General features: G+C 40.9%; 1 protein-coding gene across 1 annotated transcript in view; it reads left to right on the plus strand.

Annotated features, from left to right (window-relative positions):
- Positions 1 to 18,785, plus strand: part of garem (GRB2 associated, regulator of MAPK1) — a 93,727-nt gene that overhangs the window by 64,355 nt on the left and 10,587 nt on the right. The window contains exon 4 of the mRNA XM_080194272.1: positions 6,120 to 7,295. Coding sequence (XP_080050398.1) covers positions 6,120 to 7,295 — 1,176 coding nt within the window. The remainder of the gene's footprint in view (positions 1 to 6,119; positions 7,296 to 18,785) is intronic.

The raw sequence follows: 18,785 nt of genomic DNA on the forward strand, positions 1-18,785 counted from the left end.
AAGAATATTCCTGATAGTGGGGAGACCCAAAACTAGGGGTCATAGTTTGAGGATAAGGGGTAAACCTTTTAGAATTGAAGTGAGGAGAAATTTCTTCATCCAGAGGATGATGAATGTGTGCAATTCACTACCACCAGAAATAGTTGAGGCCAAAATGTTGTCTGATTTCAAGAAGAAATTAGATATAGCTCTTGGGGCTAAAGGGATCAAGGCATGTGGGGGAGGGGTAAGAGATCAGGATATTGAATTTGATGATCAGCCATGATCATAATGAATGGTGGAGTAGGCTCGAAGGGCCAAATGGCCTACTCTTGCTTCTGATCTTTATCTAAAAGACTATCCCCAACAATGCAGTATTCCAGTTAGTACTGAGATGTGTCCTGTGTGGATTATCTACTGATTTATTTTGATAGCTTTGAATCCATGGCCCTCTGATTTGGGTGAGAGTGCTACCACTGAGCCAAGGCTGGAATGGAAGTAATTGGAATGACTGTACTCTTTAGCATGAAGTCACAGTGGGAACCAATAGCATTGCAACAAATACAATGAGCATTACAACTTCTTAAAAAACATGGAACTCACTACAACATTGCACCTAACAACCTACCTCCAAAGTTCTTGTTAATTAAGAGTCATTGCAAATTGGCAATGCAGATGGCAGCATTTTGTTCAGAAACCCAAGTAATAATGATCCAGTTTGGGAGCACTTTTGCTATAATTCCAAACGCTATAGCCAGATGAAGCAGTTGCTCAGAAGCTAAAAAAAAAAGATAACGTGCATTAATCTGCATTTCAAGGTTGCAGTTGTGTTGAAATTTATAACATTTGTGCTACCAATTCGTATATAACAAAATGTTTCTTATGTTTTAGATGATTTTTTGTTTTGAGAATTGAATTTTTAACTGTAGAAATTTGAACACCTGGTTGAAGAACTGGTTTAAAAAAAACTCTGCTGTAAATGCAACTGGCTAATTTTACTCCACTTAGAAGGTAGCCTCTGTTTATTTTACAAGGTCAGGTTTGATGGTGAAAAAATCTTGAATAATGAATGACCCATCTCTAAACTTGTAATGGAGCCAGGGAGTCTGGAAAGTCGTACTCTGAGAATAATGAATTATTCATGTGGGTTGCAGAATCGTGTTTTATTGAAGGTAAAATTTGTCTGCATTTCTATTTGAATCATCCCAAAGCATACCACATTGCCATACTGATAGTAAGAAGTCTCTCAACACCAGGTTAAAGTCCAACAAGTTTATTTGCCACTGGCCACTGGCTTTCGGAGCGCTGCTCCTTTGTCAGGTGAATGGGGAGTTCATGAGTGTTGTGAGCTCCCCACTCACCTGATGAAGGAGCAGCGCTCCGAAAGCTAGTGGTGTTTGCTACCAGATAAACCTGTTGGACTTTAACCTGGTGTCGTGAGACTTCTTACTGTGTTTACCCCAGTCCAACACCGGCATCTCCACATACTGATAGTGATGCAGAGTGAAGTGTTGTTTAGAAGGTTCCTTTGTTTAATTTATTTTGTGTATTTGTTGACAGATGCAGGCAGTTGAGTTTGTGTTTTGTGAGGAACATTTTCTCTTACTTTGTAACTAATGGATGAATGAAAGCAGGTAAAATTGCTTGCTCCAATGCACTCCCAATGAGCTCAATGCATTCAGTAGCCTTTTTGAGCAAGATTTCATCGAGAGCCCACCCTCCATCCCAGAAGCCTTGGACGAACCTTTATCCGAGGTCATAAATTGCTGACGTCAGAGCAGCTTTCTCAAAAGCCATGGAAAGCAACTGGTCCAAATGGAGTACCCAAGTAAGCATTCAAGTCCTGTGCTGACTAACTATGTTAGACTCCTATTCATAGACTACAGCGCAGCCTTTAACACCATTATTCCTACGAGACTCATCTCCAAATTTCGTGGCCTGGGGCTTGATTCTTCCCTCTGCAACCAGATCCTAGACTTCCTAAACTACAGACCACAATCAGTAAGGATAGACAATAACACCACCTCCAGGATCATCCTCAACACCGATGATACGCATGCTGTGTCCTTAACCCTCTACTATACTTGTTATACACCTCTGACTGTATGGCCAAATTTTCCAACTCGATTTTCAGATTTCCTGATGACGCCACTATTGTGGGTCAGACTCCAAACAATGATGAGATGGAGTACAGGAAAATATTAATTTTTAATGTCTGTGAATACTTGCAAGTTACTTGTGTATTTGTCTATTAATTATACTTGCATGTATATATCTATTCAGAGTGAAAGTCACTGCCCTTGACATCAAGATAGCATTTGACCATGTCATACAATGGAGCTTTAGCAAAATTTGAGGTCTTTAGGAATCAGGGATAACTCCAGTGTCTGGAGTCATATTTGGCACAAAAGAAGATGGTTGTGTTGTTGGAGGCCAATCACCTCAGCCCCAGGACATTGCTGCAGGAATTGCTCAGAAGAGTTTACTAGACACAATCATATCCTGCTGATTCATCAATTTCCTTCTCTTCATCCTAAGGGCAGAAGTGGAGTTATTCACTGGTGTTCCATCTGCAATTCCTCAGGTACTGAAGTGATCCATACTCATGTGAGCAAGGTTTGGACAACACTTCATTTTGGGTGAAAAGTGGGTAGTAACATTTGCACCACACAAGTGACAGGCAATGATCATCTCCAACAAAAGCGCGTTGACCATTTCTCCTTGACTTTCCATGGCAAATATCATTGTTGAATCTTCCACTGTAAACATCCCTGGGGGTCACCATTGAACTGCACTAGTGTATTGATACAATGGTTACAAGACCGGTTAAGAGGCTGCAAATTCTGAGGTGAGTAACTCACCTCCTGACTCCCAATCCCCAAAGCCTGTTCACCATCTACAACTCAGGAGTGTGATGGAATACTTTCCGTTTGCCTGGATGACTGCAGTTCCAACAATGCTCAAGAAGCTTGACACCATCCAAGGTAAAACAGCCTGCTGATCAGCTCCTCATCTACCATCTTAAATATATGCTCCCTCCACGTGTCACCTTCAAAATGATTGTCATAACTTGCCAAGGCTTCTTCAGCAGCACCTTCCAAACCTCTAACCGCTACTGTTCGGACTGACAAGGGTAATGGACACATGGGAGCACCAGCATCTGAAAGTTCTTCTCCAAACTACACATCATCCTGGTTGGCAATATATTGCAGCTGGCTGAACAAAGAACAAAAACAGCCTGGGAAACAGGCCCTTCAGCCCAGCGAGCCTGCGCCACCATCTTAACACCACCAGTACCCCCCCCCACCCATGACCCTTATCTAATGTTTTATGGCCATCCACATTGAGGGAAACTAATTTAGGGACAATTTATTACTGCCAATCAGCCTAATATCACATCTTTGGGGTGTGGGAGGAAACCGGAGCAAGCACGGGGAGAATGCGCAAACTCCCACAGACACCAGCCCAAATCCATGTGTCTGCACAGCAATCAGTGATAGACACTGAGCTGTCGTCTTGCCCAGTATCTGGTCCAGTTTAAGCACACACTAACAACATGAAGCACTAGGCCAATCTCGAACAACCAAGAGCAGCTCAAGTACGACCCATTGCGTGTATGCCCCTCATTGGATACATACTGTCTGACTGTCAGTGAGTCAGAATTCTGGAACTCCTTCCAAACAGTGATCTGGGCACCAGATGGGCTGCTACAGTTCAAGAAGGCAGCTCAAGGCAACGCAAGGGCGGTTTAGGGATGAGCAATAATAGTTGGCATTGCCAGCAACTATAACATTCCATGAATTAAAAAAAACTCCTTCCTGTACTTGCCAACAAAATGTATCGTCTGAATACTTTCCTGTATTATTTCGTGATGTGGCGATACCAGAGTTGGATTGGGGTGGGCACAGTAAGAAGTCTGACAACACCAGGTTAAAGTCCAACATGTTTATTTGATAACACGAATTTTCAGAGCACTGCTCCTTCATTAGGTAATGAAGGTGCTGCTCCCTCACTCACCTGATGAAGGAGCAGTGCTCTGAAAGCTTGTGCTACCAAATAAACCTACTGGGCTTTAACCTGGTGTTGTGAGACTTCCTGCTGTATTATTTTATAAGCCACGTGTTTGCACATTATTTGTCTTGATGCCTTTTTTTTTGTCACTTTGCTACACTTTCAAGTTTTATGTCATCTGCAAATCTTGAAATTATGTTTGTATCCTTAAATCAGTCTGTATATCAAAAGCAACAGTACTCCTGTTCTGAACGTTGGGGAATCAACCATGTGCCTTTCACTACCTGAAAAACAGCCATTTACCACAACTCTGCTTCCTAGTCACTATGTCACAGACCTGCCCAGTTGTTTTTTGCTCTGTTTTTCACTTGAGACTGGTTACATTTCTAACCTTCCCAGTTCTGATGAACCATCATTAATCTGAAACGTTAGCTCTGTTTCACTCTCCACAGATGGTGCCTGACCCAATGAATATTTCCAACATTTACTGTTTTTATTTGTGGTTTCTTCATCTGCAGAATACTTAATTATGTTTCTTTATCTCTTCCATTGGTTTTGTATTTGTGCTCCTAATGTCTCCTTTATTGCATGAGCTTCAGTTTGTTAACAATGTTGTACTTTATCCAATGTTTGCTGAAAACCTATCTGGACAACATCAGCTGCACTGCCCTGATTTACTCTCTGGTACCTCATTAAAATAATTCAACCAAGTTAGTTGCGCACAATTTGCCTTTAAATCAGTGCTGACTCTCATTTGTCTACACTTTTCTGAGTGACTGTTATTTTTCTCCCAGATTATTGTTTCTGGAAGCATTCCCGTTGCTGCTGTTTGGCAGCATGGCCTGGAATTGTAAGGTTTATCCTTCTGACCATTTTTTGAGCATATTTGCTTCTGGTAAAATGTCAGTTAGTTTGAATAAGTATGTTTCAAAGTAATGAAACCATTTTGATTTTTGTTCTGTAAAATTGATTTCTAAAGTGTTGTGACCTTGATTTGTTTTGCCTCTGGTTATCTTTCAGCATAACTTCACAAAAGGTTCAGCTTTGTAGGATAAGCTAGTCACTGCAAATAGTAACTGAAACTGGTTGTACATATTAGTTTTTTCATGATTTTCAAACCTCTCAGACAATACCATAATGTGAGCTAACTAAACAGCAATGGCTCTGTTGAATGTTTAAGGCACCTTCCTTCCGTCATGCACCTGCTTTGTCTTGAGTTTGAAATGTATAATTTAAGACTGGGACCTTGAATGTTGAGACTGTGTTTATACACGCAAGATAACTGGTTTTAATGACATTAATGCCATTTCATTACTTGCTCTAACTTTCCTAGTAAATCCACCCCCATCTTGGATAGAGCATCACTGGCTCTGTGATTGGGACCTTCGTGAAAAGGTTGGACATCCCTGCTCCAGTATGTAATTCTTCTCTGGTGCTGCAACTATCTTGGCTCAATGCTGCCACCATTCCGACTTGAATTTTCTTCCTGATCTTTCCTGAGTATATTGCAGCCAAGAACATTGTGTCCATTCCAAAATTCTGTTTTTAAAATTTTTACACACATGCCTTTCAGAATAACACATGGTTAAAAGTAGTCAATGTATTTCCAATTCTAGTTTGCAATTAGTATGCAGTCCTTTTACAGCGCATTAGTAATTGTCACTGATTTGCAACTTATAAAGTTACAAACTAAATTAAGTTCCAGTTTGCTAACACATATTTTGCACTAGTTACCATTCTCACCAAATTCCTGTTTTCTAAAGCACTTACTCTATTTTTAGCTCATTTTACTCAAGCAGAGTTTGGTGAGTGAGGACAATGATATAAAAGCCTGCCTTTCTGGTGTAAAACTTTAGCTGTCTGAAAGACATAGCTTTGAGGGTAAATTTATGATGGCTTGCAGAAATTGCCAAAAGACCAAGTTTATATTAAAGGTGGTTGGTTTTCATTACAGAATGTCAAATTACATGGTAATGAGATCCTGTCTTAAGATAAATGGAGTGTTAATTTGATTTTTTACTTTTGATCAGTGTTTTCTGAAAATAATAAGCTGTAGTCTGAAATCATTGAAATAACAGGAAAAAGTTCTACTTTGTAATCTTATCGATTTATTTGCTCTTCCTCCATAGGTCGCATCAGGGGAATGCAATGAAGATACAGAAGTGTACAACATCACTTTGAGCACTGGTGATGAACTTACTCTAATGGGACAAGCAGAAATTCTTTATGCCAAAACATCAAAGGAAAAGTCAAGACTTAACACTATCTTTAAGAAAATTGGAAAACTAAACTCTGTTGGCAAGTTTGGTCGAGGAAAAATGCCTTGCCTTATCTGTATGAATCACCGGACCAATGAAAGCATTAGCCTTCCTTTCCAGTGTAAAGGTCGATTCAGCACACGTAGTCCCCTTGAGATACAAATGCAAGAGGGTGAACACACTATTCGCAACATTGTTGAAAAGACCAGATTACCAGTAAATGTTACTGTGCCATCTGCTCCTCCACGAAACCCCTACGATTTGCACCTCATTCGGGAAGGCCATCGTTATAAGTTTGTTAATATTCAAACTAAGACAGTTGTAGTGTGCTGTGTACTCCGTAACAACAAAATGATTCCCATGCACTTTCCACTCCATTTAATTGTGCCAAAGTTTATTCTAGCTGAAGGTCTCCTTAAGGGTGAGATGTGGTACGAAAGCACAGTTCAACACTCATTCAACATTTGTCAGGAGCAATTCGATATTGAAGAATATTCACGAGCAGTTCGGGATGTTAAGACTGACTGGAATGAAGATTGTAAAAGTCCAAAGAAGACCAGATGCACTGGACACAGTCATATGCCTAACTCTCTGAGTTATGCTCGTGAAGAACTGACACAATCTTTCCATCGACTTTCAGTATGCGTTTATGGAAACAATTTGCACGGAAATAGTGAAGTTAACCTGCATGGCTGCAGAGATCCAAACAATGAATGGACCCTCTTTTCTCATGAAACCCTCCCATCACAAGATTCAGGAGATAGTGGGAGTGATTATCTGCTGCCTGAAGTGACTGAAGAACCTGCTGGAATCCAGTCACGACCCGAACTTCCTTATGAAGAGCTCTGGTTAGACCAGGGAACAGGGAAACGGGGTGGACAAGATCTTTTTTCTTTGGGGGAGAGATTGAAATCTGGTCACAAAGGTTCCATTCACTCCAAATGCCTGGCTTCTTCAGCCCTTTCTTCTCCAGGTCCTATGTCTACAGTTAAACAATCATCTGATATTTCTCTACCTCCACCTCCAGTGCCTCCAAAATCTGAAGCTGTAAGTCCTGGTCTTAGGAGTAATTTGCTAAATGTTGTCCAATCCTGTCATGTAACCATTTTTAGAAGTTGTGCAGGTGTGTATGTCCTCAAGAATTTAAATCTCAGAAGTTGCTCCGTTTGCTGCCATGAGTTGCAAAATATGAATTTTTCTGCAGTGCTTGAACTTGATTTTATGCAGAAATACTTTACGAAATTTAGCAACTGAATGAACATATTTGTTTTTAGAAGCTAGCAAAATAACTGCTCAAGTTTTAACAAATATGACACAAATGCAACTTTTTTTTGCTGGATCTTTCTCTTTTCAAAATGTGGAATTTACAATTTTTAAAAAAAAAACAGCTTTCTTGATAAAATAATTATTTTTGTGGTTCACTTACATGACCGCATTGCTCCAGAATCAAATCAAAATGGAATAGTCCCTGATCTGTATTGAGCCCATCTTAGCTGGAAGCAATGGGATGCTATAAATGGTGTTGGCATTTCTGGGCTGGGAGGAAATGTTAGCAAAGATTCTGTACTTAATAGTTATCCATTGACCACTCAGTATGGCTATTCCTCTTCCTAGCTGCCACCAAAATAGTTAAGGATCTTGCTGATGCTCTGTCCAGAATCACGTGATGAACGGTTGTTTGCTAGCCACTTGAGAGCAGCAGGCACTTCAGCTGCATTCTAATTAAGTCAGCACCTTCACGGGAAAAGAGGAAGTATTATACTTCGAACATTTTTAGTCAATCTTTTGTTATACCTTTACAAAAATTAATTAAATCTCCGTTTTCAAACTATCTAATATCTCAACTTTGTTAGATTGGGAAAGAAGATTGAATAATTTTATTCAAGCGTTTGAGCTGTTTTTATCAGCACCACCTCCTTCCTATGCTTTTGAATATCATAATTTCATTCAATATCATTGTCATAATTTTTCCTTGGCAAAATCACATCCTTTGTTACTGCATTTCCAAATGTTACTATGGTTACATGGTTTTGCTACAATAGTTAACTGCAATGACACATTAAATGCTGTAAACCTACTCAAAAATTGTCCTCAAATTATGAGCAAATTCCTGCTCCCAATTTATGGAATTGCTCTAATTTCCAGTGGAAATGCCATTGGAATATTTTCCTCCTACAGAGATGAGATGAAGAACAAAAGGAGGAGGACAACTTAAAGCATTGTGATTCCGCACCATCATTGGAGCTGCATTTTATCATGTGGGAGTAAAATTCAGCACTGGTGACAAATTGTGTCTCGAATCTTTCAAAATCTGGTCTCTTTCATGTAAATGATGACTGGTCCATGTAACATTGCCTTGGCAGATCAGTGGAGTGCAGGTTTAATCCTTGAATTAACATATCTTGAGGATGGCTGTGTCTCTCTGCATGAAAATCAATCAAGATTTGTGCTGATGGCTGCTGTCCGTTGACTCTATCTTGTTTGTATGTATGTATGTAGGTCTTGGGAGAAACAAAATTGAGTTCAAAGATGACATGAGGCCAGTGGTCTGCCAGTGCTTGCTGTCAGCATCATACATGAATAATGGCTAAATAACTAAGATACACGGATGGCTGTAGCCATCGAACTGTATCCCACAAGAAGCAATGGGATGTCATAAATGGTATTGACATGTCAGGTGGGAGAAAATGTTAGCAAAGTTATGAATTTATTAGTCATTGAACAGCATGCATATGTTTACGTTTTACTGTATGGCTATTCCTTTCTCGTTGCCACCAAAATGGTTAAGGATCGTGTCAATAGTTTCTGTCCAAAATCATGTGATGAGGGGTTGTCTGCTAGCCACTGAAGAGCAGCAGGCACTTCAGCTATATTCTACATGAGCACGTTCATGGAAAGGAATCTAGTAAAATTGGGAACCGGGGATTGAGTTTGAGTGGTATTCACCCATTTGATGTTTTAGCTTCTAGTAGTTCAGTCTTGGTCAACCTTGCTCAGAATGGTTATAAATTAAGGAGGCCGTGGAGACTGCTTCAAAGGTGGTTTATTTTGTTTTCTTTCCTTGACTCACATTCTTGAGGTATAGATGGGTGTAATTTAATGGATGCAAGTCACCTTCCATCATTTCATCCAAAAAGCTATTTTTTGGTGCTCATAATATTGTCATGATATTTGACAAATGGTTTTTCTAAATTTATTCTTTTATGGCTTGTGAGCGTCACCAGCTGGGGCCTGCATTTACTGCCAAACTTAATTGCCCTTGAGGGAACAATTAAGAATCAACCACATTGCTGTGGATATGGAGCCACATGTAGGCAAAACCACATAAGGACAGCAGATTTCCTTCCCCAAAAGGACATGAGTGAGCCAGATGGGTTTTACAACAATTGGCAATGGTTTCATGGTCATCATTTGACATTTCATACCAGATTATTTTGTTGAATTCAAATTTCATCAGTTGCTATGGTAGAATTCAAACCTGAGTCTCCATAGCATTCCGTGAATTACCGGAACAATAACACTAGGCCATGCCACCCCTTACTTAGTGTGTCCTCTGACTGCCCAACATTTATTGTCTCCCCCCCCCCCCCCCCCACATCCTTTTTTTCCTCCTCTTGTGCCCCCCCCCCGCCACCCCCACCGAGTTCATCAGGCTTAACCAGCTGACACTTGACATTTATTCTGCCCCTGGTGCGTAAAATTCTGTATCTTCGTTGATACAACTATATAGAATAGAATCCTTATGGTGCAGAAGGAGGCCATTCAGTCCATCGAGCCTGCACCAATTATAATCCCACCCAAGCCCTGTTCCCATAACTCCACCTATTTACCCTGCTAGTCCCCTTGACAATAAGGGACAATTTAGCATGGCCAATCAACCTAACCTGTACATCTTTGGACTGTGGGAGGAAAACAGCACCCAGAGGAAACTCACGCAGACACGGGGAGAATGTGCAAATTCTACACAGTAACCGGAGACCAGAATTAAACCCGGGTCCTTGGCGCTGTGAGGCAGCAGTGCTAACTGCTGTGCCCCCGTGCTTCCTCTATGGCATTTAAATTGCTTCTGAATACCTGATCCTCTGTACCCACGTGTTGAGACATTTTTTCAGTTCTAAATATTTTAGGAGCATTCTTAATTTACGGATGCAATTTTCTCTAACTCTGTACTGATGTAAATTATTGGTTAGGCACTGAATTATTGGTTACTTCATACCATCTAGCTGCTCTATCAGTTGAATGAAGTATTTTGATTGTGACACAAATGTCTCTGTGATCTTTATGGGAGTTGGGTTATTCAGTAAGTAGATACTGATCTCTGACCAAATTTAGTTCAAATTGAATCACAAAAATTTACAGCACAGGTGAAGATCATTTGGCCCATCATGACTAATGCCAAAAAAAAGAGCTACCCGGCTTAATTTCACTTTTCAGAATTTGGTCCATGGCCTCGTAGTTTGCATAATTTCAAGTGCGTAGTCAAATACTTTTTTGCCTCTACCACCCTTTCAAATAATGAATTCCAAGTCCCCAGCACCTTCTTGGTAAAATTAAATTCTTAAATTCCCAGGAATCTTTCTTCTAGTTACCTTAAATGTATGCCCCCAGGTTATTGACCTCGCTGCTAAAGGAAATAAATCCTTTCAATCCCCTCTGTCTAAGCACTTTGTAATTTTATACATCTCTCCAATCCCATCTATCTAGTTTCTTTGTAATTTGATGCATTGCAATTAAATCTGTCCTTGATGACCTCTGTTCCAACGAAAATGATGTCAATCTATCCAATATCTTCTTGCATCTAATATTTTCCAGTCCTGACAATGACTAAAGTTTTATAGAGTCATAGAGGTTTACAGCATGGAAACGGGCCTTTTGGCCCAACTTGTCCATGCCGCCTTTTTTTTTAAACTGCTAAGCTAGTCCCAATTGCCCGCATTTGGCCCATATCCCTCTATACCCATCTTACTGTAACTATCTAAATGTTTTTAAAAAGACAAAATGTTCCAGCCTCTTCTACTACCTCTGGCAGCTTGTTCCAGACAATCACCACCCTCTGTGTGGAAAAAAATTGCCTCTCTGGACCCTTTTTTATCTTTCCCCTCTTACCTTAAATCTATGTCCTCTAGTTTTAGACTCCCTTACCCTTGGGAAAAGATATTGACTATCTAGCTGATGTGTGCCTTTCATTATTGTATAGACCTCTACAAGGTCGCCCCTCGGCCTTCCACGCTCCAGGGGAAATTAAAAAGTCCCAGTCTATCCAGCCTCTCCTTATAACTCAAACCATCAAGTCCCAGTAGCATCCCAGTAAATCTTTTCTGCATTCTCTTTCTAGTTTAATAATATTCTTCCTATAATAGGGTGACCAGAACTGTACATAGTATTCCAAGTGTGGCCTTACCAATGTCTTGTGCTGTTTCCTCTATCTTTTAGCGTGCAATCACATTATTCCTGTAATATGACTAGAACTGTATGCAGTACTCTAACTGTGGCCTAACTACTGTTTTATGTAGTTCTTAGCGTAACTTCTGTGCTATTGTCCTAAGTCTGTGTGGCAAAGAAGCAAATCCGTGTGTTCCCAAACTGGAAACCATGGATGAACAGGGATATCCACTGCTTGCTGGAGTCCAAGTCTGAGGTGTTCAAGTCAGGTGACACTGACCTATACAAGAAAGCCAGATATGATCTAAGGAGATCCATCAAAAATGCCAAAAGACAGTACCGAACCAAGCTAGAGTCCCAGGCTAGTTACATCAACCCCTGCTGACTATGCAAGGTCTGCAAGACATAACTGGCTACAAGATGAAGGCATGTAAAATCGCCGGTTTCAACACACCACCTCCTGATGAGCTTAATGCATTCTACGCCCGTCCTGAGCAAGAGGTCAGCGAGCATGCCCTCCACCCTGGATGAACCTGTATCTGGGGTCACCATTGGAAATGTCAGAGCAGCTTTCTTGAAGGTCAACCCATGGAAAGCAACTGGCCCGGATGGGGTATCTGGACATGCACTCAGTACGCGTATCAGCTGGTGGAGGCATTCACAGATACCTTCAACGTTTTTTTACAACAATCTGAGGTTCCTATCTGCTTCAAGAAGACGACCACCGTCCCGATACCTAAGAAAAACCAAGGAACACGCTTTAACGACTATCAACCGGCGGCTCTGAATTAACCATAATGAAGCGCTTTGAAAGGTTAGTTATGGCACAAATCAATTCCAGCCTCCTGGACTACCTGGATCCAATACAGTTTGCCTCCTGCAGCAACAGGTCCATACCAGACACCATTTCTCTGGCCCTGTACTCAACCCTGGAACACCTAGGTAACAAGGACACCTATGTCAGACTCCAATTTATTGACTACAGCTCAGCCTTCCCAAGAAACTTATATCCAAACTCCGTGGCCTGGGCCTCGGCACCTCCCTCTGTGACTGGATCCTGAACTTCCTAATTTACAGACCACAATCAGTAAGGATAGGCAACAGAACCTTCCCTACGATAATTCTCAACACTGGTGCCCCACAAGGCTGTGTTCTCAGCCCACTACTATACTCCTTATACACCTATGACTGTGTGGCCAAATTCCCCTCCAATTTGATCTTCAAGTTTGCTGACAACACTGCCATAGTGGGTCGGATCTCAAACAATACGAGACAGAGTATAGGAATGAGAGAATCTGGTGAACTGTTGTGGCAGCGATAATCTCCCACAATGTCAACAAAATGAAGGAGATTGTCATCGACTTCAGGAAGCGTAAAGGAGAACGTGCCCCAGTCTACGTCAATGAGGACGAAGTAGAAAGAGTCAACAGCTTCAAATTTTTAGGTGTCCAGATCACCAACAACGTGTCCTGGTCCCTCCATGCTAATACTATAATTAAAATAGCCCATCAATGCCTCTACTTTCTCAGAAGACTAAGGAAATTTGGCATGTCATCTATGAATCTCTCCGACTTTTACAGTTGCATCATAGAAAGCATTCTTCTCTGGTTGTGTTACAGCTTGGTATGGCTCCTGTTCTGCCTTAGACTGTAAGAAACTACAAAAGATCGTTCCGTCAAGCAAAACAGTCTCCCATACGTTGACTCTATCTATACTTCCCGCTGCCTCAGCAAAGCAGCCAATGTAATTAAGGATCCCACACAGCCCAGACTTTCTCTCTCCCATCTTCGGAAGAATTTACACAAGTCAGAGGTCAGATACCAACTGACTCGAGAACAGCTTCTTCCGTGCTGCTGTCAGACTTTTGAATGGACTTACCTTCCATTAAGTTGATCTTTCTCTACACCCTAGCCATGCTTGTAACACTACATTCTGCATTGTCTTATTTCTTACTCTATGAACGGTGTTTTGTCTGTATAGCATGCAAAAAACAATACTTTTCATTGTATGTTAATACATGTGGCAATAATAATAAATCAAATCAATGCCTTGGCTAATAAAGGACAGCAAATTGTATACCTTTTTAACAGTCTTATCTACCTGTCCAACCACTTTCAGGAACCTGTGAACATGTACTCCAAACTCCTTCTAATTATCCTACTGTTCATTTTGTATTCCTTTTCCACGTTTGCCTACCTGAAATATATTACCTGGAGTAATCAAGGAGAAATTCTGTGAAGACCTCCATTCCCTGATCACCGTGACATCCAAATCTGACAAACTGATCGTACATGGTGACTTTTAACACCAGAGCTGACACATCGCTAAACCAGGAGAGTTGTTATCAGCAGAAACAGTTGGGAAAGGCAACAGCAGTGATTGTCTACTCCTGCAATTCTGCATTGAGCATGAGATTCTTCTCACCAGCACAGTCTTTTGGCTCCCAAATCAAAATAAGATGTCCTGGAAACACCCTTGCTCTGGGCACTAGCATCTCATCAACTACATCATTGTCAGGAAGAATGGCAGGCATGGGCAAAGGTAACTAAGACAACATGTGGTGCTAATTGGAAATGACAACCTGTGGTCAGTCGACCAAATTGTGCCTAAGCATTCAATCGAAGCAGTGTTTTTAGGGAAGAAGATCACTGAGAGCATGAACATCTTAAGACTAAAGTTGGACAACATCCAACAGCAGCTCACTGATGATCTAGAGAAGAGGCTACGTGATCTTTAGACCCCCTTAGACAACATCAAGGAAATGGAGGCTGCCCTATGGGATCTTGTGTATACCACCGCTTATGTGGTAGTCTGTCCCACCAAGCACTAGCACTAGGAGTAGTTCAATGGTTTATTTAGATTTTCAGAAGGCTTTTGACAAGGTCTCTCACAGCAGATCATAGGGAATTATAACTGTAAAGTTAAAGTGCATGGGATTGTGGATAGTGTCTTGAGATCTGTTATTCAGTATGAGAATGTAGAGGGGTGAACCTAAAATCCAAGTTCAAGGTCTTACAGGATCGTTGTCTCTCCACTCAGTGAGACCTGGAATGCTTACCAATGACACAAAGAAAACCAATTGCTTTCATCTTTGCTGTCTCTGCAAGCAAAATGAACATCAAGTGGCAAGACAAAGCCCCAGATGGAGGTCTTCTGGAGAACTGGCACAGTCAGCATCTTAATGTTAAAACTGTTTCAATGGGCTGGGAATATTGCCAGAATACCTGACAATTAACTTCCTAAGCGAATCATCTATGGTGAACTGTAGAACAGAGCACACTCCAAGGTAGCCAGAAGAAACACTTCAAGGCTCTCCTGAGATCCTCCCTTAAGGACTTTAAAATTGAGACTGCATCCTGGGAGACCCTTGCACGGGATCACACAACATAGAGGAGTGCAGTTGCCAAAGCCGCGTCAACGTATGAGGCCCAAGGCATGTAAAAACCATGAGAACAGTTTCCCCAATTACTTGCCAGCCTCAATGTCCCATTCTCACTGCAATTCAACCTTTTGTGCCAGAATAGGACTCATCAACCACCTTCACCTCATTCAGCCCAGTGCCTGAATAGCAATTGAAGATTATCTTCAATACTTAAGAGACACTTCTGGATTGAATTCCATTGACCATTTTTCTGCCCAACTAGCTAGTCCATAGATAACTTCATATAGTCCACAACTGTCTTCCACGTAATCAACACCACAACCAATGTTTGTATCTTCTACAAACTTCTAAATTGTTAACACAAACAATGAATCAATATGACCCTTGAGGGAGAAGTAGAGCACTGGCATTTTCTCCAGTGTTCTGGCTAATATTTATCCTTACGTCATCAACATAAAAATAGATTATCTCATCATAATCCTTTTGCAGTTTGTGGGAGTTTACTGTGTGCAAATTTTCTGCTGTGTTTCCTGCACCACAACAGTGACTATCCTTCAAAAAGTGTTTCGTTGGCTATAAAGTGCTTTCAGCCATCTGGGCTGGTCATTAAAAGCCCAAAATAAATACAGATTATTTTCTGTTATTGTTTATTTCCTGGCACTGAGTCAATTTTGGTTCCAATGGGTTACTTTGGATCTTATGGATTTTTACTTTTCTGACCTGTCTATTGCGACTAATCAAAAATTTTGCTGAAACCTATGGAACTACATCAAATTCTCACTAACACCCTTTGTCACCTTCTCATAAAATTCAATCAAGTTAATTAGACATGATAATCAGACATTTCCTTTAAGGAACCCCAGGCAGCACAGTGGTTAGCACTACTGCCTCACAGCACTAGGGACGTGGGTTCAACCCCTAGCTTGGGTTACTGTCTGTATGGAGTTTGCATGTTCTCCTCCTTGTCTGCATGGGTTTCCTCTGAGTACTCCGGTTTCCTCCCACATCCGAAAGATGTGCTGGCTAGGTGCATTGGCCATGCCAAATTCTCCCTCAGTGTATCCAAGCAGGTGTCAGAGAGTGGCGACAAGGCAATTTTCATAGTAACTTCATTGCAGTGTTAATAAAAGTCTACCTGTGACATTAATAAATACACTCTTAAAAACTGGCTGATATTAGTACAAGCCTGTGTGAAGGATGATTCATACTATGTCTCTTTTTTTTCAATAATTTGTTCACCACCAAACTGATTTGTAAATACTTGTTTAATTCCATTTTTTTCTTTAAACCAAGATATAACATTAGCAGTTCTTCAGTCTTCTGGCATTATACCTGTAGCCATAAAAACTAAGTTTTCCTCCGCAGTTTCTCAACAGCTTGGGAAACATTTCCTGTAGGTCTAGCAATTTACCTTTCACAGATGCTAACCCTTTGAATATTTCCTCTCACTATTTATTCCATCTTGTATTGCAGGCTTCTCCTGCAGACTGATAAAAATGTGTCTCTTTTCTAATGGTTGTAAGCATTCTATGCAAAATGAGTTTGGACAGTCTCAGTGTATTTGGATTTGGGCATATAGCAGAAGGTTACCTGTTAATCAATACTTACTGCCAATTTCATTTGGGCAACTTTTTGAAATGGACAAGATATTGCACTGGAATGCTCTTGAGATTTGGGAGGAAGAGGAAATTTTGGTATTCATCAGACCATGTGATCCCTGGACTAGATGTGTTTAAGGCCGATGTTTGAAGAGGGAAGTTTTTAGAATTTTGAGTCATTATTACGACCTCTTGTCCTGAAGTTGTTTTCAAAGGAGTATTTTGCTTCATTTTAAGTACTCCGATTTTATTCAGCTACAGCCTGGTACCATGGTACGTTGTTATTATATAGAAACAGAAGCTGGAATTTCAATAGAGAATAGAAATTGGAGTTGGTTATTCAGTGTCCTGCTTAATCATCACCTAGTGATCATTAGTATATTACCAACAACCCTTGAAGCACATCTTGTTGAGTAGTTGGGAATGCAGCAAAATAGGGAATAATAATCATTAAATCATAAGGGATGATGCAAATTGGAGTCTGTGTGTACTGTGCAAGAGTAATGGGAATCCCTTCACCTTGTAATTCCCCAAATGTTGAAGAACGATCATGGGTAGACAGGATGGTGAAGGCAGCGTTTGGCACACTGGCCTTCATCAGTAAGAGCATTCAGTTCAAGAATTGGAACTTTGTTACAAGTGTACAAGACATTATGGTAAGGCCACATTTGGAGCACTATATAGAATTCTGGTTGACCTGCTATAGCAAAAATGTTATTAAAGTGGAAAGGAAACTATTTATAAGGATGTCACCAGGACTGAAAGGTTTGAATTATAAGGAGTCACAGGATAGGCTGGGATTTTTTTCCCTGGAGCGTAGGAGGATCATGGGTGCCTTTTATAGAGGTTTATAAAATTTATTAGTCACAAGTAGGGTCACATTCAGACTGTAATAAAAATACTGTGAAAATCCCCTAGTTACCTCACTCCAGCATCTGTTCGGGTACACGGAGAATTTAGCATGTCCAATTCAGCTAACCTGCACGTGTGGAAAGAAACTGGAGCACCTGGAGGAAAGCCACGCAGACATGGGGAGAATATACAAACTCCACACAGACAATGAACCAAACTGGGAATTGAACCTGGTTCCCTGGTGCTGAGAGGCAGCCGTGCTATTCACTGTGCCACTGTGCTGCCCTATCATGAGCGGCAAAGATAAAGTGAATAGCTAGGATAGCAGAATCCAAAACTAGATGGCATAGGTTTAAAGTGAGAAGGAAAAGATTTAAACGGGATCTGAAGGGTAACTTTTTTCACATAGTGGGTGATGCATATATGGAATGAGCTGGTAGAGCTGGGTATAAATAACAACATAATATTTAGAAGACATTTGGCCATAGGAAAGGTTTAAAGGGATTTGGGCCAAACACAGGATAATGGGACTAGTTCTGTTTAGGAAACCGGGTCAGCATGGACGAGTTGAGCCGAAGGGCCTGTTTCCATGCTGCATATCTCTCTGATTCGATCTTGCTCTTTAACACCATGTAGCAAGCCAGTTTGAGTGGTATTTTGAAAATACAAGATTTGAATGTCAACCCTGACCCATGGCTGGGAATGGTGGTGAAAGAAAATGCTTTAAATTGGAATATGAAAAATGAACAAAAATTGACAGTTAACCTTGTAGTAAAAGCAACTGAAAGTCAAAGCCTGCTTCAGTTACTTTTGACTTGCACGTGACTTGTTTTCACATGGGTGTGGTCCTCAACTGTGTGTTTTCTAGTCCAAAGCACGCAGCCTTGAATGTATATGGTGCACCTTTGGTTTAGCCATCCATCACCAGATTTGAAAAGCCATATCAAGCCCACCAATGCCTCTACTTACTCAGAAGACTAAGGAAATTTGGCATATCAGTTAAGATTCACCAACTTTTACAGATGTGCCATAGAAAGCATTCTTCCTGGTTGTATCACAGCGTGGTATGGTTCCTACTCTGCCCAAGACCGCAATGAAGTACAAAAGGTTGTGAATGTAGCCCAGTCGATCACACAAACCAGCCTCCCATCCATTGACTTTGTCTACACTTCCTGCTGCTTTAGCAAAGCAGCCAGCAAAATTAAGGACCTCTCACACCCCTGACATTTTCTTTTCCACCACCTTCCGTCAGGAAAAACATAAAGTCTGAGGTCATGTACCAGCTGGCTCCAGAACAGCTTCTTCCCTGACTTTTGAATGGAT

Source organism: Carcharhinus amblyrhynchos, chromosome 8 (assembly GCF_965287045.1).
Source record: "Carcharhinus amblyrhynchos chromosome 8, sCarAmb.v2.hapA, whole genome shotgun sequence".
Lineage (NCBI taxonomy): Eukaryota > Metazoa > Chordata > Chondrichthyes > Carcharhiniformes > Carcharhinidae > Carcharhinus > Carcharhinus amblyrhynchos.